Consider the following 25,332-nt stretch of genomic DNA (forward strand, 5'->3'; position numbering starts at 1 on the left):
TTCATCCAGATTGTCCAGTCTGATGTTGACAGTGTCTTATTGACACTGGTCTGAAAGCTGAGCCGTTTGGTGGCAGCTGATGGAGAATGTTGTGTCTTCCTGATACTCAGGGGCCAGTCCTAGGAGTGTGTAGAAAGTATTAAGCATCTGTACCAGCCACACGATGCGATTCATCTTTTGTATCCGCTGACATCGACTTCAGTCCTCACCAAATCTCCACCTCACCAGGAGCCAGACGGTGGTTCAGATCCATTTCAGCTGCTAGCTTAATGTTAGCTTAGAGACTCGGAAAAAAAGTGGACCTAGTGTTTTACTCTTCAGGGAAACCTGGTGAAGAGACGCCTCAGCCCATCATGTGGGTCTATAAAGTTTACCTTCACAGGCTGTTCACATTTGGCAGGCCGACATGGTCCTCATAAAAACACCGCAGACACACACACACACACACACACACACACACACGCACACACACACACACACACACACACACACACACACACACACACACTGCAGCTCAGCCCCATTCTACATTTCTCTCTCCCTCCATCCCTCCACACACACTCCTCTGTGCCCTCCCTCTCTGACTCCTGATTGGCTGATTGCTGCTCAGAGGAGAGCTCTTTCACTACCGCTGGAGCTGGAAAAACTGACCACAGACGCATGTAACAACACACACACACACACACACACACACACACACACACACACAGTTCAGGGCTCTGCTCCGGCTGGCGTTTTGTGTGTGTGTGAAACCGGGAGGAAGGAGAGAGAGGAGACGTTGATTTGTTTGTCTGGATGTCTGGAACAGCTTGAGTTTGATGATGAGGATCATGATGGTGATGAAGAAGAAGCAGCTGCTGTTCACACAGTGGATGTTACGCTGTCCCCAGTTGTTTTGGATGTCATGAGAGAAAGGAAGGATTTTTACTTTTTTTACGTCTGTGAATGTGTTCGAGCCAGCGAGGTGGCAGGATGAAGAGTGTCAGACACGTTATAGGTAACGTTCACACATCAAGCTCATTTATTCAGCGTGTCTTTGTGTCAAAAGTTGTGTATAGCTGCAGATTTACAGTGTAAATGATCATGTGCTGTGTCATACACACACAATGTCTTGTGTCTTCTCACGGGCTGTGTTTAGACACAACAGCAGACTGTCGAGGAGAAACACACACACACACACACACACACACACACACACACACACACACACACATCTGTTGCCAGCCACGCTTCTCTCCGTCTGCCTGGTGTCATCTTTTTTCCACTTCACCAGGTCTTTTCCTTTTACAATCTGCTGGTAAAGTGATTTAGTTTAGTAAGTATTTCCTTTTTACTTGCAGATGTCTTGTGATGGAGTTTTGAGTTGAGTCCTCACACTGTTATGTTGAGGCTCTGCCCGAGGTAACAGCTGATCTACTTGTGCTTTAAAAGGGATCTTTCTCTGATGGTTCCCTTGACATTTTAAAGTGGTCTGTTCAGTGCATAAGAAGACTACATATGGAGGGTTGAACATGAAGCTCACACATTGTTTATTGTGTTTCAGTTATATAAAGTAAAGTAGCTTTTCTGGCGCTCAGCCTCAGGAATCAGTCTCTGGGACATGAGTCATATTCAGTTTGCTGTTGGTCGTCATGCACACTGATATTTCTGCAATGACGGTGATAAACTCACTATGTGGTCAGCGAGACAACAGTGTTTCGTGCTCGCATTTCAGCAAACATATGGTTAGTGCAAATGATAGGCTCAATGCTAGCAGCAGGACACTCAACAGTGAGGTTTGAGGAATTTTTCCCAGAGCTTTATGGAGACAAAGTCAAATGCAGGAAAGGAGAAGAACAGAAATTTTCCTGGTGATCAGCAGACACACTCCACCCAATAGGTCAGTGTGTGTGCTAGCTAGCTTACAGAAAACAGTTGTACAGTTGAAGCATTGGCTGTTTGGGGAGATAAACACAGTCCTGGTGTGGCCCTGAGCTGAACTGAAGAATGCCCTTTGAACCATTTTAGATCACATCCACCATTTAACAATATATGTCAAGAAATTAACAAACAATCAGTTTGTTTTCCTGTCAGAAAAACCACTAAATGTCCCGTTTGCTAACATACTGGGCCGGATCCAGGCACACGCCTCGGGCCTTATGGCCACTAGGGGACCCAGACACAGGAGGAAATAACTGCATGCTTTAAATAATGTTTAACATACATTTAATTTTTTTTTTTAGAAAAATAGCAAGTTCAATGCCATCATGCTACTATATTACATAAAACCCAGCAGAATAAGTTTTGCTGAACATATGATGAGCTCATAATGTTTTAAATGTCCAAAGTTTGCTGCTCAGGTTGATTATTTGATGTCAAACATCTTCGAGAAAATGAAAAACCTGATGAGAAAAACATCGTAAACTGTTGAATTCAACATAATGCTGACATGACATGTAGGGCCAACATTCATAATCATGTTTTAAAAAATAGTAAAAATATTGTTGTGACTTTGTTGCCATATTCTGCTTTTCATCTTAAAGGCCTGTCTGTGTTAGTTACAGCAGAGCATGTACTGTGCTGTATTTAATGTTTTAATGATTGCATCTTTACGATGAAACATTCAACAATCTTCAAGTATCTTTGTGAGGTTTCACCCATAAAGATGGCTCCATATATTTAGTGTATGTAAACCTATTTTCAGAATGATTTGCTCTCACACAGTTTAATCTGTTCCCTGTTTTAACAGACAGCTGTCACAGACCACAGTCACTGCAGCCGACGCTCAGACGAACCAGGGCAGAGTGCAGTAAATAGACTTACTGCCGTCCGTCTTGGTTTTCTGGTTGGATTTTATAGTTACTGCGATTTTTACATCACTTTTTACTCTAAGATAGAGCGAGACTGAACTTTGTGTTGAATCAGTGTGTATTTCAAAGCTGGGATGGACAAATGTAGTGGTACATTTAACTCTGTAGCCTGTAACTTATTTTGAAGTACAAAAAAATTTTTAAAAGTACAAACACAAGAACAAAAAACCTTTTTTTAAAATTATTTGAATGTTTTATAGAAGTAAAATGGCTAACACAGTTGAGTAAAAGCAAGAAATGGCATGTTGCCTTTGTGTCACCGTGTTCAATCCAAGATGATTTTCGTCTTCGCCAAAATCACGCTGTGTTTGTGATGAGGTTAAATCCCAAATGTTGAGCTCCATCTGTCTGTAACTACCAGCAGCAGCGGCGGCGGTGACGGCGTGTGAAAGCATGCTGCTTAATCCTTTTTATATTTAGAGCAGTCGGATGAAGGTGACAACGAAGGTGTGTGTGCACGGGGTGTGTGTGTGTGTGTGTGTGTAGACACGGGGTGAGGTGGTGTTGGCACCATCATTGTGTTGCCATGGGAACATGGAGTTTAGACACCTGACAACTTGGCGGAGAATCAGCTGTGTGTGTTACTGCTCAGTCAGCTGTCAGCGCCTCGAGACGCCTTCCAAGATCTGCTTTTTTAATTCAGGCATATGTTCTGTGCAGAAGAAGATTTATTGGTATTATTAGGCTGCAAAGAAACTGCATGTTATGATTCAGATTCATTCTTTATTGACCTCTATGGAGAAAATGTGTTTTCATAGCCTGCACACAGAAAAGACCTTCTGATCAAGGATGTCATGTTGCACCGCAAATATCATCCAGGAAGTGATCGCCTAAAATGAAGCTGAGATGGCGTCAAGATGAGGTTGATGTACGATCACAGTCCAGTCTGCTCACAACTAAAGTTTTTTAATAAATTAATCTTAGAGTGCAGCTTTTGCTCACCTTGAGGTCGACAGGTGCGTAGGAGAAGACCGAAGGCCGACAAAAACAGGAAAAAGACTCCCGCACACTGTCACTGTCGGTTTCCGAAACGTTGTTGTCAATAAATGTAATTGCAGGTGAAGTGGACAATAAATGAATCTTAAAATTTGAAATGGATTTCACTTCACAAGGATGTTCTGTTCTGTGCGACTCCCAAAACGACACATTACAAATTATTTCTTGCATTTAACACTTAAGTTTGGCACCGGATGGAGGTTGTGCGTTTTTGTGGGCTGGTTGTGTACACGTGCTAATGTATCTCAGTACAGTATCTTCAGTTCAGTTTCAGCATACCTTTCCTTATCTTTCTGCAGCAGTCGTCCATCTTTAAGAGTTCTCATACCGTCGGTAGGAACTCCCTTTGTCAAACTGAGCAATGTCCCGTCCTTTCAAGAGGCTTTTCAGGGTTTGAAGCTTTCCTCCTGCGACCATAATTGTGGTCAGACTGAACAGGAGTAGCCGCCCAACATAGAAACAAATGACAGCTGACTAGCTCGCAGCAAATTGTAGCTTGTCCTAAACAACTACAGATCTCTTGCCATGTTACTCCCTCGCTTCTACCCTCTAAACCTAATCTCTCCAATCAAGAACCCCACCGGTTCCATTAGTGTGTTCTGACTATATAACACAACCTGACATCTGCTTATGTGAGTGCTTCCTGCACTTAGCCTGCCCACCGCCTCTTCAGACCTCTGTTTCTAAAAACAGCCTGGATCCAGAGGTGAATTTCCTTGAAGTGGTCATACATCACGTCTGTCTGCACCACTCCTTTTCTACTTTGATGTTTCCAACAATGCAGAACATCCTCCGTGCTGAGGTGCCTGGCTCTGGTTGCATAACCCTGCTGACACGTTCCTAGACAGCTACATAACAAGATCCTCTGACCCACTGCTTTTGTGGGGCACGGTGGGTTTTCATCCTTGAAAATGAACCGTCATATTTACTACTTTCATTTCTAATAGTTTTCTGCAGCTGTTTGTTTTGGTTTCATGTTAGATAATCTTATTTAAGACATTCAGCGAGGTCTTCTTCAGTAACCTTTCACCGGCCTTCACCCACGTTGTTGTGAATTGTAGGATAAAGCTTGACTTGATGGATTATAAAGGTTTTTTAGTTTGACCTCATGTTCCTCCTGAACACTGTAAGGAACTGCCTTTAACTTGTGATCCACATACAAGTCAAGCTTTTAGCTTTAGCTTTTAGGAGCTCCATCTGCTGAGGAAGCAGGTGAAAGCTGTGGAAAAGGCTCGTGAGTGTTGGACCTTAAGTTGGGATGAAGCGTGAGCAGTGTCAGGCCTTTAAATGTCTTTCAGCTTAGAATCTGCACGTTATTTTTATTTTGTGGTTCAGTGTGGTACATATGTGCTGTTTAAAACACATATGTTGGGTGAGTATGTATTGGTGTGTGTGATCAGGCTGTAATAGAAGCTGTATGTTAATATCCTCAGTCAGCAGGCTCAGATATAAGAACAGAGGTACATTGATATTTCCTCCATTAAAGTCTGGACTCACTACCAGCTATTGTGCTCTCCTTGTCCTCCTGTCTGTTCCCACCCCCACCAGCACACAACCTAGACAAGCATGTTTCAGAGTATTAAAGTACAGTCGGTGTTAATGCACGTCTTTATTCTGAACGACAAAGAAATGGTTTGTTCGCCGCACACTGAGCTCAGAGGCTCCAGGCTGCAGGGGAAGCGTAATAACCATGAATAGCAGAGCAATAATACATGGGTATACACACATACTCTGTTCTAGCTTCTTACATGAGTCAGTCTGAAATGGATAGTTACAGAAGAGGCTCCATGTGATGACAGGACGTGAACAAAGAGTATTTTCTAAATGTGGGAGAAGAGCTCTTAAATCATGTGTCTCTACAGCTCAGCAGGCTCACAACTTACATAAAATAAATCATATGATGAAGATGTGCACTTCTTCTGTTCAGGGTGATCCACAGTTCAAAGGTCGAGCTCTAAGATGGAGGTGAACAGAGAAAAATACAGTACATCTAACAGTTTGACTGATACTTGCTTGGTGTTCCAGGTATTAGTCAGACTCTCAGGTTTTGCAGGGAAATGGAGAAATGGCTTTTTCTTTGGCAAGTGATTATGATGTAAGTGGGATGATGTCCCTCTGGAGGTCCATAATCTGCAATTAATGGACTTTTATTATGTCTTCCTCAATTTTTGTTGGACAGATGCTAAACTTTTTGGATTTAACGACCTCGTCCTCTGGCACCAATCAGGAACAATATAACACTTTTATCCCCGCTCCTCGTAAGACCCTCCGTTTTGTTTTTCGTGGTGTGTTTTGTTGTGAAACAGCTTTTTCATTGCACAGCAGTTTTCCTTTTTTATAGTGAATCTGAAAGAGCTGCTTCTACTTGTGGAGAATCTTAAAGACGTGAAATCAAAAGAAATGTTGTGTCATTGAACTGATCAGAGATCAGACCGATCGGATCTTTGAACCCATTCACCCGGCTGACTTGTCTCCAGTGTTCCTCTCCGTCTCCCTGACTGTTGTATTTATATTGTTTGAAGGTTTTTATGTCCCAGCTGTGTCTGTCTGTATCTGATCAGTGTGTGTTCCTCCTTACAGATGAGATCATGCAGCAGGAGATCAGGCCCCTGCTGGCCGTCGACATCATAGAGCAGCTTCATCGCCAGTTTGCCTTGCTCTCAGGTAGGTAACACCACTCCAGCGTCCTGCTGTTCACACATGGAGGCTCCAGCAGAGAGATTATGACCCTTTCTACTTAAGTGCATGGCTACTTTAAAAGAAATCATGTTGAGTTCCTCAAGGGTAACTTTTAAGAGCAGTCTGTTGTTTGGTGCATCAAACCTGGAAATGTGTGCTGGAATTTATTCATATTTGTTTTTAAACTTTTGAAAATCTAATTTCTGCAAAACAAACTTCACATTTCAACTTTTTGTTGATAATCTGCAGCAAGTTTCTGTTTCTGGATGTTTTTTGTTTTTTTATTAGAAGCACATGTTGATTTGTGCGTCTGCTTCAACCAGAAATCAAAAGCACATTTGGATTTGAAGAAGGCCAAACCATCCATGTGAAACTCTATTTACTGATCTGCTTCTTTTTTACAAAACCTGAGAAGGTTTTTATGAAAAATCTGCCAAGAAAAAAAGTTTAAAAACACACAAGAGACAGACGAAAGGTCCGGATCTGTGCAGCAGCGGCCGAGATTTTAGCTTTTAGTCGTCTGTGGATTTATCTCAAAAAACACCAAGTAGACACAAGACTTTTAAACTCCCGTCTCCAGATCCTGCAGCTCCTCTAGGCAGACAGAAGACTTCACACAGCTGAGTTTGTTCTCAGGCTGGATCCTTTCGAATAGAGCAGAATGGCCTTTGTGTGTAAAATTGTTGGAGTTGCTGTTGAACCACAAACATCTGATCTGTAGCACAGCGAGTCTATATTGAATGTTACCACATACCCCACTCTCATGTTCCCACTACTTTTGTCCTCGTCACTTTAAAATAACTATCGCCAAGAAAACCTTCATTTGAATCTGGCTGCTGCTGATTCTGGTGTGAAATTATGACCAAATAATATGAACACAGACGCTAATATGGACCTGCAGAAGACTAAACTAAGGCTGAGCAACAGCCAACAACATGTGATCAGCAATACCTGTCACAATGGAAAAACAGTGAGGACCCACATGCTGATATGGAGACATGCAGTTAAGATTCCTCGTCTTCACACTGCCACTTCCCCCCCTCCTCTCGTCACGCTTACTGGAGCTCAAATTTCTCTTTAAATGCTTCTGATGTGGCCGCACATTCAGTTTCTGTTGACACAAGTCACAGAAGAAAAGGAATTAATGTTTAAAACAGCTGCTTGGTTCTCTTCAGAGAGGAACTCACATAGAAATCAGTAATATGCTCATTACAGAGGAAACACTCACAGAGAGCCCATCAGCTGAGTGATTGATTTGTATCATGATCGTTAAAATACAACAGTCTCACAGAATGTGGACGTGACTGGTTTAATCCCACATAACGTCGTGTTTCACCGGAGGTTTATCAGCTCATCTTGATCCCGGTAAGAGAGCGGGTGAGCACATTTCCCAAAACGTTGGGAATCTAACCCACATTTTTTGACGCCTGATCCAGAGCTCGGGGGCATTTTTGTGTGATCCTAAATTCCTCTCGTTACCAACGACCTCCTGAGAGAACTGTGCAAAGTAAATGTCCACCACAAACACCACAGCCTCGTCACGCCCGTATGGAGACGCAAGGCCATTAAAGTAGACGACCGGTACGTATGAAGTACGGCTTAACTTAACAATATAAACTTTAATTAGTTCAACTTTTTTTTATCACAGGCTTATTCGCTGCAGTCCAGCTGCTGGAAAGTCAAATCATCTTATTTTTAAATGTTTACGTAGGATTATTGCTGCCCTCAGACTTTTCCAGATGTGTTGTTACCGGCGGCACGGCAGCCGGTGTGGTTCCTCGGGGATGCCTCTCATTCCTTCTCTCAGTCCTCTCACAACAGCCCGAATAACAACCGTTTCCAAAAATCCCTCTCTCAGCATTACTTGCCTTCAGAGTTACATAAGTTGAACACAGGCCTGGTTTATGGCTCTCACCACATGTGTGTGTCTGTTGTGAGTGTGTGTGTGTGTGTGTGTGCCTTCTCAGTAGGATGTGGGTTGACACTCTGGATGGATATTATAGTCTTTATTTTTATGTTTTTTACGTTGTCACATATGAACTGGAACGATGCTGGAGGAGCTCTCAAACCTACATGAAGTGATTTTTTTGTCCACATGGGGGCAGTGAAACACGCTGCAAACACAATATCAGCACATCTTCACTCATCCCAGAGAGAACGCTGATATGGCTAATTTGCTTGCAAACAATTGAGTATTCACACAACAGAGTCAGAACACATGATTCTGGGTCACCTGGTGAACAGAAGTCACTCTTCTGTTAGCTCTGTTGTGGCGGACATCTTTTACAAAGGTAAACTTAAAACTGTCTTAAAGAGACAAATGGGAAAAGTATTTTCTCTAATAGTAGCACGCCTCAGATAAATAGACGTTGCCTCTTCTGCTGAGGCAGATAAAAGCATCTCTACATGGTCTCATAGAGCGTGTAGTATATTCTGGTCACCTTGCTAAGACAAGGTCAATGCGTTACCTTCCTCACAAGCCTTTCCAACAGTACGTGAGGCCACATGACACAAACATGTCCTGCTCCTCCTGCAGTGCGTCAGGTGCAGCTCCTCCATCACAGGAAGTTAATTGGATTAATGTGGTTGGCAGAAGACGGGTGAGACTGAAGGTGACAGCAGAGGAGATGAAATGTGTGACACATGTGAGTCAGTGTCAGACTCGGTCTCACGTCACACTTCTGCACTTCATGTGTTGGTTATTTCCAAACTTACACACAGCTTTGCTCAGTGACTGTGAGCTGAGGCGTTGGAGGAGTTTTTAGCTCAAGGTCGCCATCTTGTGACTTTTTTTTGTGGGTGTTAAATGGGAATGTTTGTGTCTTGAGTGATTTACAAGATTTTCCATGACTAAGTTATTTAAACTCTTAAAATGTTTCCTCCTCGCTGGTTTTTATGTTTGCTTTTAAAGAGATTAAGTGTTTAGTTTCACTACAGCTGGGCTGAACAGAGAGGCAATTCATTATATTCATGGAAGATAAAATCTCAGATGTTCTTTTGGAGCTAAAGAGTAAAATCTGTTGACTTTCTGGGATACAGATCAAAGTTTCAGGAACACTAATAAACCTCCTCAACCCACAGTCCTCTGCTGTCGGGACAGTCGGCACAAAGCAGACGTCTATTTTAAACGACAAAGTTTCAAACAAAGACTAGACTCAAGCTGATATTGCGTGAAATGTGTATAAATTGATACACAACAAGACGTCTAAACATGTGGAAGAAAATTAGAGTACATGTGTTGCTGTCAGACAATGTCAGGGTGGGTTTGTGTTAAATGTTGTGTGTGCGTGGTGTTTGTGTGTTGCAGGAGGGCGAGGGAAAGATGGCGCCCCCATCATCACCTTCCCAGAGTACTCAGGCTTCAGTGAAGTGCCAGAGGACGACTTCCTCAACGTTGTTACTTACCTGACCAGCATCCCCAGGTACACACACACTCCCAAAACTGTCACACTCACGTTAGCTGTCATTGACAACAGAAGGCCTCACTGTGCTCATCAGACACACAGCAGTGTCACATTCAACAGGTTGTTACTCTGACAGACGAACATGAGTGTTTACAATATAAACTCACTGTAAACTAAACTTGGCTGACACCTCAGCTCCTCAGATATAAGATAATGGTTTCATCCACATAGTAGCGGTCCTGTAGGTGAACTCTGTAAAGTGAGGAAGATGATTTTACTCTTCAGCTGAGCTCTGTGTGTTCAGGAGCAGTAAACCTCTGATGATAGAAGATTTGATTATGGCTCGCATAGATGCTCACATGCACAAAGCAGCAGTCCAGTCACATGTCCCTCTCTGGTTCCTGACTCCAGCCTGGATGCTGCAAGCATCGGCTTCGTCATCATCATCGACCGGCGGAAGGACAAATGGAGCTCGGTAAAGGCCTCGCTATCCAGGATCGCTGTAAGTTTCTCTAAGACACCTCGCATCACATACTCGAATACTATGTATATATATTTATATATATATACACACACATATACGTCAAGATGTTTATATCTAAAACAGCATCATGTCAGGTGCAACCAAACAAACCAACAAAGACTTCGGCAATAAAACCCAAGACTCTCTTCTGTGTGACTCCTCTGGTCTTCACTGCATCTGGTCCACAAATCAGTTCACAAATAATAATTCAAAACCAAAAATCTCACACGCCAACGTGCCTGTTCTCAGTGTGCAGCGGTCAGTCGAAGTCCAACCTGCTGCTGCATTATAAGGGAGAGTGTGTTTAGCCAACAAGCTAACAGCTGTGACCATCAGCTCACCTGACGCTGCGCTCCTCACGCCCCTCGTACCTGCAGCTCAGGGCCAACCACGCCCACGTCCACGTTATGATTTACAGAAAGTACAAAAGATGTAAAATATTCTGATGCATCAATTTCCAGGTGTCTATAGGCCTATTTTACTCTGACGGCACATGTAAAGGAATGATAGCCTGAACTATAAAGTGTTTTGTGCTTTAGTTTCTGTTCTTTCTTTATTGGGATGAACTCTTCCCCTCCTCTGTGGAGGAGCTCAGTGTTGTAATATGTAATTGTGTCCCCTAGAGGGCAGTCTATGGAAAAAACTAAACTCTTTTGCTTACTAACCTCGCCCCTCATGTGAAGGGGTGAAAGTTTATAGTTTTTTAAAACCATTAAAGCAAAAGCAAAAAACAACAGCAACAAAAAATCCCTCATCATTTTGTTTGCTGTACTTTTCTGTGATCGACAGCAGCACCTGCATGTTTCCTGGGAAATCTTCACCCAGCGTCACATTTAGATCGAATGTTAGATGTCTGAGGCCCGGCTGCTCTACTGACAAGCATGCAGTCACCATCAGATAACACAACAATGTCTTCAGGAGGATGACACACATATTTAACATGACTCACCTTTAGAATAGAATTCAGTGACGAGCTGCAGCCGAGGCAACGATTAGTTCAGCGACTCAGCTCATGGGCTGTATGATGTATTTGGATTTCAGCTGTATTATGAGTCAGCACCATTAACTAGTCATGTGTCAGAGTATCTGAATAAACTGATGTAATCATTTGATATTTAATGGTTTGATAACAGCATCACACACACATTATGTGTATACACACAGGTGATGGTGTAGAGATTTATTATAGATTGACATGCTGCTGTGTTATCTAGGGGGCGTTTCCTGGAAACCTGCAGCTGGTGTTGGTGCTGAGGCCGTCCAGGTTCTTCCAGAGGGCCATAGCAGATATCGGGATCAAACTGCACAAGGATGACTTTAAAATGAAGGTACCGGTAAGCATGCTTCAACACCGACCATATCAACTCCATGGGCTGCATTCATGAGGGAAAATGTATGTTTTTCTGAATGCGTGAGGAAATAATGATGTGACGATGAAGTCTATACAGAATGTACAGGATGCAGTACGCAGCCCGCTGTCTGCTTCAGTCTCAGCCTGTAGGGGTAGTGGCAGCAGTATCAGTGTCTCTGTGAGCTGATGCTGTGTCCTGCCTTTGTGAACTAAAACCACAACCAGGTTCTCAACATGTCCTCATCTGATACCAGATCTGTGCACAACATCCAATTTCTTGCACACAGGCATCTGTGAGCATGAATGTAGAAACTGGTTTTCGCTGTACAGAGAGCTGAGTTTTACCTGACAGAGATGTAAATGTCATATTGGAAGTGTGCAAATCATTTTTTCGTGGCATCAGCTGAATGTGCAGAATTACAGTAATTGCTGTGAAAATGTGTTTTTGATTTCAAACCTGTTTCGAAGCCGGGAGCAAGGTGCTGATGCACTGCAGAAGCTTTGCTCAGTGTTTTATAATTATATATATATATATAAACCTGTGTGACTGCTTTACCTTTTACTGAAGGCCTTTCCTTTACTCTGGTGAGTAGATCAGATCAGATTAGATCAGATCAGATTAGATTCAATCTTATTGTCATTGTGCACAGTACAGGTACAGAGACAATGAAATGCAGTTAGCGTCTAACCAGAAGTGCAAAAAGCAGTAAAGTGCAAAGTTAGACAGAATAAATAGTGCAGCAGGCAGATATTACAATATGTACAGTATATAAATAAATAGAGTGTAGTAGGACTAGGTACAGTATGTACAGTATATACGTGTTGTGTACAGTATATAAGTGTTATAGCAGTACTAAAGGTGGGGTTTAGATGAAGTATAGAATAGTCAAGAGTAGTGCAGTGTCCAGGTGGGGTGGGGGGGATCAGTTACTGGGGGAAGTGATGGGGGAGTAATGTGATGTTATCAAACCACAAGCCCTTTCCTTCTAACCAGCAAAAACATAACCACAGAAACCTCTGTGCTGGTGTGAACATCAAACTTGTTGGGTAGGATTCATTTCTCAACAAAGTTTCTACCGCAGTGTAACAGACAATAACTTTGTCTCGCATTGTCTCAACCTAAAACAGCCGGCAACGGCTTCGACCTCCTGTTCTGATCAAAGAAGTGACTAAAAACAACTAAATCTTTGTTTTAGATTTTGTAACTTGTGTTCTAACCCAGAGAAATCTGTAATTTTAAGTTTGATTGCCTGTTGCTGTAACTTCCTGGAGAGACTCAGAGGCTGAGGAAGGAAGTCAAATGAGATCAAACATCACATGAATAAAACTTTGAAGAAAGACCTTGTATGTGAAGATTTCTGACTGAGTCTCGTAGATAGATTTTTCATCAGCAATGGTAGTTGTTCAAGACAACAACTCCCATGATCCCACACTTCTTATATCTGTTGTTTTGTTTCCATACGGTGCGTTTAATGAGTCTGGTCGAAGCACGTTGGGGCTGTGGTGACCAGCGTGATGTGATAGACAGTGTTCAAGTTAAATTTAACAGTTTACAATTTTTACACACCCAAATTATCAGCTGTTATTTTTCATGCATGTAGAAAAATGAAATCTAATGAGTAAGAAATACTTTACAACTTGAAAAAAATTAGACCACACTCAAAAATGTTTACTTTCACTATGTAAATGACACTACAGCATGATGACAGATGGTTATTGTATGTATTGTAGTGTTGACAGGTAAAAAATTACAATAGAAAGCAGAGAGGGTCTGTAAGTGTATCTGAGCTGCCATGACATCACTTTCCACACTAACACCAGTGACTCTATCAACCCACCACATCTCATCTCACAGCCGTGCACACTGCAAGCTGAGATGTGCATTACCTTTTTTATTTTCGGCACCTACTCTCAACTTCACACCACAGATCTTTTCTGAGCACAAGATAAAAGTAAAGACAAAGACAAACAACTAAAACAGTCAAATGGGGACATTCGGAAGGTTTCCAAGGGCAACAGGAGACGTAAATCAATATCCAGGAGCCGCCTTAATCACAACCGCGGGTTTGTTTTAGAGAGCAGAGTTAAGTTAAATCTAATTTCAGGATATAGACCTGACTGAGAATTGTCTCAAGGAACAGGATATAAAACTCTCTGGGTTCTGTGTTTTTAGTGCTGTTTGATTTTTAAATGTGTCGCTCATCAGAGGCTGAAATGTCCTGACTGTAATCTCTAGTATGAGGCGGACTCCAAAAACACAGGAACTAACACCAACGCCAGCATCTTTTGTTCAACCCTTCCTGCCTGTCGTGCTCCCAGATAGTATCTCTCTTAGTGTGTTACATATTATACTTACAGAAAATACAAACAGTATTAAAATAGTTTAGGTTAAAACACTGGCAGCACGTGCAGATCACATGTAAGCAACATTTTTTAAATTAGGCCTTCTTAGCGCTCGCTCTGGAGCCACAAAAGACATATTACCACTGTTGTTACAGAGCTGTACTGTCCATGACAACTCAACTGAACTGTGTGTGTATAACCAGTGAACTTCTCCTTTAAAGGACACTAGCACATTTTTTCTCTTAATGAAGGTTAGTTTTCTACTGAATTCATTAGTCCTATCGTGATTCGTCGTGATCTAAAGAGCTCGTCCTGATCCGTTGAGTGTGTTTTGCAGATTGTGATGCTGAACTCTCTGTCGGACCTGCACGGCTACGTGGACAAAGGCCAGCTGACCCGAGAGCTAGGAGGAAGCCTGGAGTACTGTCACAGTCAGTGGATACACCACCGGACTGTGAGTGAACACACATCATCAATGCAGCAAGTGTAGCAGTTGTTTTAGGATGCTGCAGAGTCACGTGCGGATTTTTTCTCCTCAGGCCATAGAGAACTTTGCCATGACAGTGAAAACCACGGCCCAGATGTTACAGAAGTTTGGGACCGACCTGGCTGAGACGGAGCTGCCCAACGACGTCCAGTGCACCAAAGACCTGCTCACAGCACACACCGACAAACACGACAACCTCAAGGTGACTAAGCACCGACGCATGGACAATAAACAGCATGACAACATGCTTTTCAAACTGGTTGGGCTGAAACAGATTCGTCAGCTCCAGCAGCAAACAAAAGAAAAACAAGTTCCACTTGTTCGCAGATGCAATGTGTGAGAGTCAAATAAAGAAAAAGTCCTCGTCCTTGAGAAGACTCTAGTTGTTACTAACTAAAGTTACATTCATGTCTGAAACATGATGTAAACCAAAGGTCAGCACAGAGCAGATCCACAGTCCGCAGCAGTCTCACTGAAACACACTGATGTTGCTCTGAAACTTTTCTGTTGTAAACGCTGGTGTGACCGAGCCTGCAGCACAAGGACATGGACCTAAAATGTCTTTCACACGTCCTTCAGTGCCGACACTTCAGGGAGACCCACATCGGGGGGAAAAAAGGTCAAAAAGCTTCTCCTGCTCTTTCAAGCTGACTGTCAGAAAGCTACAGGCGAGCCCTTTCTCAAGAAGCAGAGCCATAAAAGTACAGCAGCATGGCTTCTGCAGACCCTGTAGGGGCCACTGCAACATGCATGACAAGGGTCAGGTGCACGACGGGGAGTCTACCGGAAGTGATGAGCTTGAAGCTAAAAGTGGCAGGTTCTCTTTCGACTCTCATGAGCCTTAAGCTTGTGTTTAGTTGCTTTAGTAGTTATTGTTGAGCTTATGTATGAACGTAACGGACATACTCATCTCTGAAAGGGCTTATTTTTATTTATTTGAATCGTATTTAATCGGGACGATGCAGTTTAACATGGTTCCAGTACAGAGAATGAACCTGCTGTGTTTATAGTTTTTTAGTCTTTTCCCTCGTTGGGCTTTTAAATGTACAGTGTAATTAAATCAATACACAACGGATATCGAAATACAGTAATATACACACACCAACACATCATCGCACATACAACGTACGTACAATTAACTAAAAATGGGTACAGCTCGGTGTGCTTTTAGCCAGCACTTAACCTGCGTTGAGATTTTATATCTGGAGTTAGTTTGATTTCAGTCGGTGATGTGCTGCACCGCACGGAGTCGTTTGTGCCAAGTAAGATTGTGCCAAGTGCCAAGAGGCCAGACTTTCACGTTCCCAATGTCTGACCTGTAAAGCTCGGAAATTAACTGTATTAAAACATAAACTTTTTGTTTTCTTTCTCAACTTTGTTTATTAGTTTTCACAATTAAAAAAGAAACATTATACATACAGAAAAAACAATTCACCTTTTTTAATCTTAGAGGTAGGTCGTCAGTCTGACTCTCTCTCTCTCTCTCTCTCTCTCTCTCTCTCTGCTTAAACAGCCTGAAAACTTTTAAATGAAGAATTTCTGTGACTAGCGACAGAAATAACTAATGAATGGGTTAATATGCCGACTAACAAAATGATCAAACGAATGCTGGAATGAGGTTGTTAAAGGCCGCCAGTTGAATAATCCTGTCACAGACCATTGGAAAGCCTCTGATGCATATTCCCCACTTTGTTTTAAATACTTTTACAGTCTTTCACAGTTGAATTGAGGACAAAGTGATTCAATTTCCCAAAGGGAATCAAAATCTGCCAATTGGTGGTCAGATATTCACTTCACATCTGAGGACCTCTGCATCAATCTGAACCTCTTCTCAACATCCCTTGACTTTTTGAATCTTGACTAGTGGTGGGCGGCATCAGCATGTTTAGGTTCAAATCACAATAAATAGCATCCCGTTGTGTCTCCAGGGACTGAATCTGTATGTGTGAGCAGAAGTGAGAATGTAATACAGCAAGTTTACTGAAAAGTAGCCGACAGATGCCTTCTGGCTGTCATGAGAACGTTGCACTGCAAGTTGTAACAGCCCCCCTGAAAACATCCTGCATACTTTGCATATAGCAGATCAGTCAGCGTTGTAAAAAGTGACTGAAAGTCATTTTTGAGTAAAAGTATCAAATATTAAATGTTTTTGATTATCAGAAGTACGTATTAATGTGCTTTAGTATCAAACGTGTGTACCTATATGTTCCTGTATGTACAGTACTCTCTGCTATGGAGCCTACAAGTTCACAATTAATGTTATTCTCAATGCTTCTGTGTCTCTAAACCAGGATGAACTGAAGCTGGCTCTGAAGCAGGGCACCACCTTGTTGGGCTGTATCAAGGAGCAGGCGGCCAAGTCAGAGAACCACAAACTCAACCCGGACGAGATGGAGAACCAAACCACCGTGGAGAGGTTGGACTTTCCTTTATGTATCAGATAAGTCTATATTCTCAGTCTATATTAAGCCCGTGTAGTCTATGTAGAGAGTAACTCCCAGTACGTGGTGTCGTGAACTTCCTGTTGTGTGTTTCAGGCTCCTTGCCCAGCTGGATGAGACAGAGAATGCCTTTGAACAGTTCTGGTGTAAACACCATCTGAAACTGGAGCAGTGCCTGCAGCTACGACACTTTGAACAGGACTTCAGAGAGGTATATCTGTGGATCTGTCTGTCTCCCAGTATGCCTGGCTGCCTCTGGACTCAAACCTTTGGATCTCGCCTCTGTCTCTGCTCCTCACACAGCTTCAAACAGAAAAAATCATACTTTGAAAAACATACTTAATGAACTGTTGGGGAGTTTGTAAATACAGTGTTCTCTCGTTGGTTCTGCAGGTCAAAGTGTCTCTGGACAGTTTGATGGACGGTCTCACCGGCCTATCAGATATCGGGGATTGTGTGGCCAGAGTTGAACACCTGCTGAAGGAACTGAAAGCACTGGAGGAGAAGGCTCGGGTCGGTCAACACACACACACACACACACACACACACACACACACACACACACACACACACACGTACAAAACCATTACACACACTGCTGCACGGAAATCTGAGAGGCCTTCAATGTCCAAACAACTGATATACTCTGCATTGATTCTCTTCCAGCCCACAATAGAGAAGGCCCAGCTCCACGCGCTGCACGGTGACCAGCTGATCCAGAGTAACCACTACGCCGTGGACTCCATTCGACCCAAATGTGTGGAGCTCCGGCGGGTCTGCGACGACTTCAGCAACGAGGCCAAGAAGAAGACGGACGTCCTGTCCAAATCCCTGCAGATACACGTGGGCATTGATAAGGTGAGGATATGTCTACAGACGTCAGTTCAGAAACATGTTAGATTCCTGATGTTGATCGTCCATTATATATATATTGGCATATTTTCCATGATCACCATCAAAGAGCGGCATTTTACCATAATTAGCATCAACACAAAGTAGACATGAGGCTGATGGGAATGCATCACCAATATGATAAAAACCTCCAGTTATTTGTTGGTTTAAATCCATCTGGACCAAAGTGGAAGACTTGCTGGACATTGCCATGGCTAGAGCCGTAACAACAGCGTGGCTAAAAACAGTAATTTGTTGGGCTCGTAGGCTGTTTATATAAAGATAGAAGATCTTGCCACCCCACCCAAACACCGGCCCACCTCAGTCACAAGCAGGGCTTAGCTGTCAATTGCGACATTTCAGCCCCTTTTATAGCGAGTGAAACTAAACTTTGCCTGGTTTCTCCGACGTTGGATGAAGTTTTTTCACCAACATTAATTGTTGGACACAAGCTTTCTGCTCCCTCTTCATCTCAACAGCCAGTTATTTTAATTTAATCCATTATAGAGTGACATCCACAAACACTGCAAACACATTAGACTGTCTGAGCTCCGTAGTGAAACATGAAACCAGCTGTGGTTGCATGTGCTGAGATCTCGGCCCACGGTGACATCAATGACAGGGAGGAAACGCGAGCAGTCAGACCGGTCAGACGGGCTGTAATTAAAGCTCCAGGTTAGCAAAGTTATTAACTACGGCAACTCTTTGTTGTGAAGTTTACAGACTTACTTCCTTGACGCCCTGTAGTCAACATTTTGGGCGCACTCACCTTCAGTTTGACCTCCAAATAAACAATGTGTTGCCAATATCAGCCGCTTGAGGAGCACAGTGTCATTATTACTACAACTCCAAAAATAAGTTGTAATGAGCCACAATGTTCTGTTAATTATGTTCTCACAGTCTTTATTGAAACTCGTAATTTGGTCTAAAAGAGTTTCAGCAGGTAAATTTGTACAATGGCAAATGAAATGGCAGGTAGACGTAATAGAAAGACTTAATTAAAGACTTAATGAGGACTTAATTATCCAGAAAATAACCTCTAAAAACTGAATATCTTTTCTTCTGTGCCGAAGAGGTTCAGAGTTTCCTGGACAGTATTCTCTCCCGCTCCTGTTTATATACATATTTTGTACATTCTCAAGGTTTTTATCCTTCATATCCTGCGAGTAGATGTTCCTCCTGTGATCAGATAACACAAGAATGCATGAAGAACAATTGATGGTTTGTCCCTTAAGACCCCAATTAACCCCAAATGCTGCCCAGCTTTAACCTGCTTGATTTTTTTGCTGTGTACAGGTGAACCAGTGGTGTGAGTCTGGCATCTACCTGCTGGCCTCCCAGGCGGTGGATAAGTGTCAGTCGCAGGACGGGGCAGAGTCGGCGCTGACCGACATCGAACGCTTCCTGGAGTCAGCAGAAAAGAACCAGCTGACCGAACTGAGGAACCTCCACAACCAGTATGAGGTGGTCCTGTCCGAGGATATTAAGGTACGGTGAACAAAAAAAACAGTCTGTCGTAAAAGTGACAATGGACGAGTGTTGATGGTGAGCTGTCTGCCTGCAGGCCGATGTCCTGAAGGCACTGAAGCGCCTGGAGGACGTCCAGGAGATGTTTGAGAAGCGGCACGTCAGTCTGAAGAGACTGTCAGCTAAACAAACGAGGCCCGTCCAGCCCGTAGCCCCGCGGCCTGAATCCTCTCCTAAACGGCCTTCCCTGAAGAACCCCCCCAGGACTACCGGGACCCAGCAGCGTGAGTCCGATGCTGTTGTAACTCTAACCCTTCAGACTGTTTCCACTCACGTGACAGGACTGACACCTCGAGCTTGTTCAGTATTGCACGTTTGGTTTTTTTCAGCCATTATCTGAACGCATCTAAAGACTGAATGCATGCGATGTAACACAAGCTCCACAGAAATAAATTATTAAAGTTACCTTTTGTTTGCGTTCTCGTCATTTATTTTCAGCTCTGGCTCGCAGAGCTTCCGACAACTCGAACAGCGGCAGGCAGCCAGCCGAAGCTGATCCCAACAAGAGGAAGATCATACGCAAGGCCAAAGGAGGCATCAAGGTACCAAATCTCACTGCAACAGAACAAAAACATTAATGATTTTTAAAGTTCTGTTAATCTCAAAATAAGAAAGATCAGCTGACTGCGACACGAGCGCGTGGTGTCGTCCAACAAGTTCTGACACCAGTACCGATTCTGATTCTGTGATTTCCTAACGTGACCTTTTTTTACTTGTAGTCTTAGAGATGTGTATCTTCAGAAATGTGGTCCTACTTTTCTTATTATTGTTTATCAGATGTGAAAGAAAATGAAAATGAAATGGCAGGAAGCATGTGTCGGCCTGATAAAGTGTACAAGAGTGTGCTTTAGGAAACAGCACCGATGCATATTGTTTAGTGTGAGCCAGTCTTATGTGACCAAAGATCATTTAACATGTTCAGGAACTTGTTTCTAGATTAAATTCACCCGACAGGTTTTACACTGACGTCGCTTTATGTTGTGACACCAGCCGTGTTTTTACCTCCGAGAGGCCGTGTTGTTAAAAATACCCAACGCCTGCAGCTGAATGCAAAATGAATGCAAATTTTATTTCGGACATGTGAGAAGGAAAGAAAACAAAACAAAAAGTTAAATTAGTTCCACATATATGAAAAGCATGTTACAAAATATTCCATTAACAAACACTGACAAGAAGTTTACACTTATTTAATCCTCCATCTTCTCCAGTTGAGTGAAGATAAAGTTAAAATATTACTATTACTAAATGAAAATGAAAGAAAAAAGTCAAAAGTATCAAGTAAATTATACATATATTTTCATGTATTGGATAGTAGTCAATCTGATATTCTGTATGTTTCTGATCATCAGTGTTTTTGTTATTGTTTTTTTTAATTATCTGATTAAAGATAAAAATACTCTGGTTCTGATACTTTATCAAATAAATGTAGTGGAGTACAAAGTGGCAGAAAATGGAAAATACTCGAGTACATGAGTAGATGTACTGAGTTACACTTGCATTACTGCTAACAGGTGGCCGCTCTAATTGAGAGGAAGCTGTATCACAAAGAGGAAAACTAAAGACCGTCAGAATCAATGACATGAATCGCAGTGATCCGACTGCACACCAGGTATTCAGGACTGTGTGCAAACTGAAAATATGGCCGGAGGGTTTAAGGGAACAAAAGCCGCTTTACATGAAGCACCTCGTTCAGGGTTGTGTAACCGGAGCAGTAACCAACTGACAGCTGCTCCCAAGAAGAGTTATATGTAATATCGCGATAAAATAAAATAGCTACAGTTCAGTCACTTACTGTTGAGGAGGTTATACAGATTATTGTCACTTCTCCCAGTAGCACAGGTCATGTTATGGAGGCGGTTATATAATATGGAAATGTGACCTAAATGCAGTAAATAGAGTGAAGAACAACAGACTGGGCTGTTGGATGCATCCTTCAGTCAGATCACACGTTGAATGTGCAGTCGATGCCAGAAGTTGATGACGTTCTTATTTTACTGCACCGTGGAGACGACAGTGCAACAACGCCATAAAGCTTAACATGCAAATCAGATTGTGTGACGGTACATCATTGGAAAAAAGGCTGCATTGTGTTTCTATTCATGTCTGTAAAATGAGCTTATAACAGCCCGCACCAAAGCACGGCCAATGTAAAGTTTCCATTCGTGAGAGCAACATCAGTTTTACTCACAGAACTCATTTGACTAAACACAAACAAATATTGCATCGTATCCAGTGAACTCTGACCAGCAGCTCTGTGGAAACACACGCTGCTGTATATATTTGCATTGAGCTGTTACAGTCAGTGTGTTACCCCACAAAGCCTCACGCAGAGGTAGGCCTTACACACGTGTTAAGTATCCTGTCAGGGAGGATATACAGCAGAATTAGATGTTCTACTATGTCTTAAAGGGTAACTCCACCAATTTTAGGTCTTGGGGCGTACTACTGCATATATAAAAAAAGTTGAATAAAGTCGTTTGTGGCTCCAGAGGAAGCTGCATGTAATCGGACACATTGCCTCCAGTGTCATTCAGTGGCTTTTAATTGCATTGTGGGTAATGTAGGTGCCAGGTTTTGAAAGCAGGTCCACTGGTCTATGGACAATTTAAAAACAATGCAGCAAAATCAGAGATATCTCCTTTTTTATCCCAACCACTCTCCTGGTGCCTACATTACCCACAACACATCTTCGCAACTGAGTGACATCGCTAGAGGCAGTTTATCAGAGTACATGCAGCTCCCTCTGGGGCCACAAAAGACTTTATACTATTTTTCCACAAATGTAGTCGCAGCCTCCAAGACCTGTGAACACACTTTAATGTGTCTCCTGCGCCTCGACAGTCTGACACAACGACCCGGTTTCTGTCGGCACTGCGATGATCCGTCTGTCAATTTCATGCTCTGTCTTACCAGCAGATAATAAACAAACTTACAAACAGAACCAACAAAAACTAATGTTATCACACAATGCTCTACCAGAATCCATTATAACCACACTATCTCTCCTCACACACAAACTATCCTGGGGAAGGTCAGAGGTCACCTCCAGACCCAGAGCCGTAAAGCTGGTGGGGGATTCGGTGTCAGCAGGGGTGATGGTGCTTCAAATAAAGTCCCTTCAACAGGAGGGTCTCACTGATCAGTATGCCGCCCTGCTGCTGTTTGCCGCTATGCTGCGATTTCGCTCTGATCTCATTAATTGGTTTACACGCACGCCCCGAGGTTATTTTGTGTTGCTGACAAACACGGTCTGTCTGCGCAGTGATAGTGTTGGTGTGTTAGACCATAAACCTTCCTCCATAATTGATGAGGACAGAGCTGTGTGAAGTCGGTGCCAAAAATCAAAAGCCGACCAAGTTAGCTTCCTTCTTGTCACTGGTTGTTTCCTCTAACATGCTTAAAGAGGCCTGTGCTGAATTCTAAGTGTTGAAGCAGTTTTTTCAACAAGTCACATTAATGCAGGAGGTTTTTTCCCTCCATGACGACTGCTGTCACATGAAGGGCACTGAGTCTCTTGACTTTTTTGTCAGAATGCATGAACCAAAACCTGATCAGGTATTCGGCCATGCACCTGTAAGATATCGACGCAAAACTGCAGGGTTGTCTAAGTCAATGTGCCCCAATTTAAATATGTGCTAATGAAGCAGAAAGACAAAGAAATATAAAAAAAAAATACATACATAGGTTTATGGAAATTAAATGGCAAAGTTAATAAATAGGTAAATAAATACAAAGATAAAAAAATAAACACATAAACTAACATTATCAATACAATCGGGAGAAACAACAGACGTCTTTGTACTGTGTTACAGAGATGTCTCCTGAACTTAGCATGCTAACCAGCTAGCCCCGGCCCATCCTATGATCAGCAGTTGTGGCCCAGGCAGACTCTAGTCAGCTAATAGACCCACTAATTGAGCTAACAGCAGCTAGCTAGCTACCTAAGCTATTGGGAGCAGCAGTTGCCGATAACTGTCGATATATTTTTGGAATTGACGCTGCATTCTGGCCATATTTTACATATTACACCTTTATGCCTGCGTTAACGTGTGTGTTTGTGTGTCACAGATTGAAGTCATGCACGAGGAAAGCCAAGGAGGCTCCACCCACGTTGTTGTAACCAATGAGACGGAGGAGAGTCTGTCCAACAGACGCAGGTAAGGACAGAACACACGCTGCTGTGGATGTAGTTGAGTGTCTACATCATCCTCCATGTCAGTGCACAAGATGTGAGGTCATATTGCACAGCAGTGATGAATTCACCCATTCCAGAGAGCAAACACACAGCTGCTACAGCAACAGATATATGAAGTGTGTGTCTCACCACCTGCACTGTGTGTGTGGAGCGCTCATTTCAGACACAGGTGGTGTAAGAGTTAACATCCAGGTGACGGCGTCACGGTGATGTGTGGAATTTATCTACGTTTAATTTCACCCTGCGCTGCGTGGAAGCAGTGAGATCAGAGCGGCTGTAGCATAACAACATTTATATTAACAGCTTCACAGTTTATAGATAATCCCCAGACATTATTGAAGATATATAAAGTACTGATATTGTGGTTTTTGTTCATAAATAAGTTAATTTGCCTCCACTGAATGCAAATAGTGTTGATTTCAAAAGTTTAACTGCTGAAGACAAGGCTTCTGCGTCTTCAGATTACCACATCAGGTTTGTGTAACCTGCATATTGATTAGATGTGATTTGACAAAATAACACTCGTGTGTGTGTGTGTGTGTGTGTGTGTGTGTGTGTGTGTTCAGTACCATTAAACCAGAGGTGCTCAGGCTTTTTTCTCTTGGGGGCCGAAACTGAAACTAAATGGTCGTTAAGGGGCAAAAAGCAAACACCTGTTGTACAGTTATCATGCAAACTGGTACCAAGATCCTTTAAATCCCCTTTACCCATTAATATTTAACTTCCCCCTTCTTCCCTTTCTCTGGCTACCATGCTCAGATTATGAAAAATCATGGAAGATTAGGGATACATATTTAAATAGCATTTTTACCTAACAAGAAAAGTGGCAAAATTACATGGCATCAATTTATATGATGTATTTTTATTTTTCGGTCAGAGTTTGTCCGGTGGGCAGCTCTTCTTCTTCATCTGCACTACAGAAGAAGGCAGGAAAGGTCAAATATTGATAAAACTCAAGTGGAGAACATGAAGGAAAATGACTTTGATATTTGCTTCATGTATTATTATTTGAAGAGCGTCTCAGTGAATTGATAAGGCGCACAGAAACAGATGGATGGAAATCTGTTTGAAGCAGTAATCTAGTCAAAGAGGTTTTTAGAAGTTTCACCCGTAGACTTTTTGACACTCCTTCAGTCACTGATGTCTCGTTGATCTGTGAACATCAGATCAGATCCTTTGTGAGGTCAATGCACTGCTGCAGTTTCAGAAAACACTTTCTTTTGCTCTATATTGCTTCCTTGACATGCACCACACGAGTCAAAGCAGCCTGGCGTCGGGTTTCATTTAAATCAGAAAGTGCTGACTGAACACGTTTTGGATAGAGACGCTGACACACGGTGTGTTTTGTTGTTTTGGTGTGAAAATATCAATATAGCATCAATATACCGTATGACTGTATTCCTAGTTCCAGTAGTGAATGCTTTCCATCTGTGGACCCACACATGTTCTCCCCCCGCGGTAAAAAGTTCCTTATACGGTCACGTTTCCAACAAACCTGCACGCTCCTGGTGATTCAGCCCGTCTTGGAATTTTTGTATAAAAACCACAGGATGTAGCAGACAGCAGTGGTGGGAGAGAAAAAAAGAAGAGTCACTGGAAAAGAGGGGGGACTGAGTGTGGAACAGGAAACAGAGCCGAGGGGGAGA

General features: G+C 42.6%; 1 protein-coding gene across 1 annotated transcript in view; it reads left to right on the forward strand.

The window, feature by feature from the left end:
• Positions 1–754: 754 nt before the first annotated feature.
• mcf2l2 (MCF.2 cell line derived transforming sequence-like 2) overlaps positions 755–25,332 on the forward strand; it is a 91,936-nt gene continuing 67,358 nt past the window's right edge. Inside the window, exons 1-15 of the mRNA XM_073476084.1 lie at positions 755–997; positions 6,426–6,509; positions 9,832–9,946; positions 10,340–10,430; positions 11,666–11,779; positions 14,483–14,599; positions 14,685–14,834; positions 16,924–17,048; positions 17,170–17,284; positions 17,467–17,586; positions 17,740–17,931; positions 19,261–19,452; positions 19,529–19,715; positions 19,930–20,033; positions 23,560–23,648. Coding sequence (XP_073332185.1) covers positions 946–997; positions 6,426–6,509; positions 9,832–9,946; positions 10,340–10,430; positions 11,666–11,779; positions 14,483–14,599; positions 14,685–14,834; positions 16,924–17,048; positions 17,170–17,284; positions 17,467–17,586; positions 17,740–17,931; positions 19,261–19,452; positions 19,529–19,715; positions 19,930–20,033; positions 23,560–23,648 — 1,847 coding nt within the window. The 5' untranslated portion in view covers positions 755–945. The remainder of the gene's footprint in view (positions 998–6,425; positions 6,510–9,831; positions 9,947–10,339; positions 10,431–11,665; positions 11,780–14,482; positions 14,600–14,684; positions 14,835–16,923; positions 17,049–17,169; positions 17,285–17,466; positions 17,587–17,739; positions 17,932–19,260; positions 19,453–19,528; positions 19,716–19,929; positions 20,034–23,559; positions 23,649–25,332) is intronic.

Source organism: Pagrus major, chromosome 11 (assembly GCF_040436345.1).
Source record: "Pagrus major chromosome 11, Pma_NU_1.0".
Classification (NCBI taxonomy): domain Eukaryota; kingdom Metazoa; phylum Chordata; class Actinopteri; order Spariformes; family Sparidae; genus Pagrus; species Pagrus major.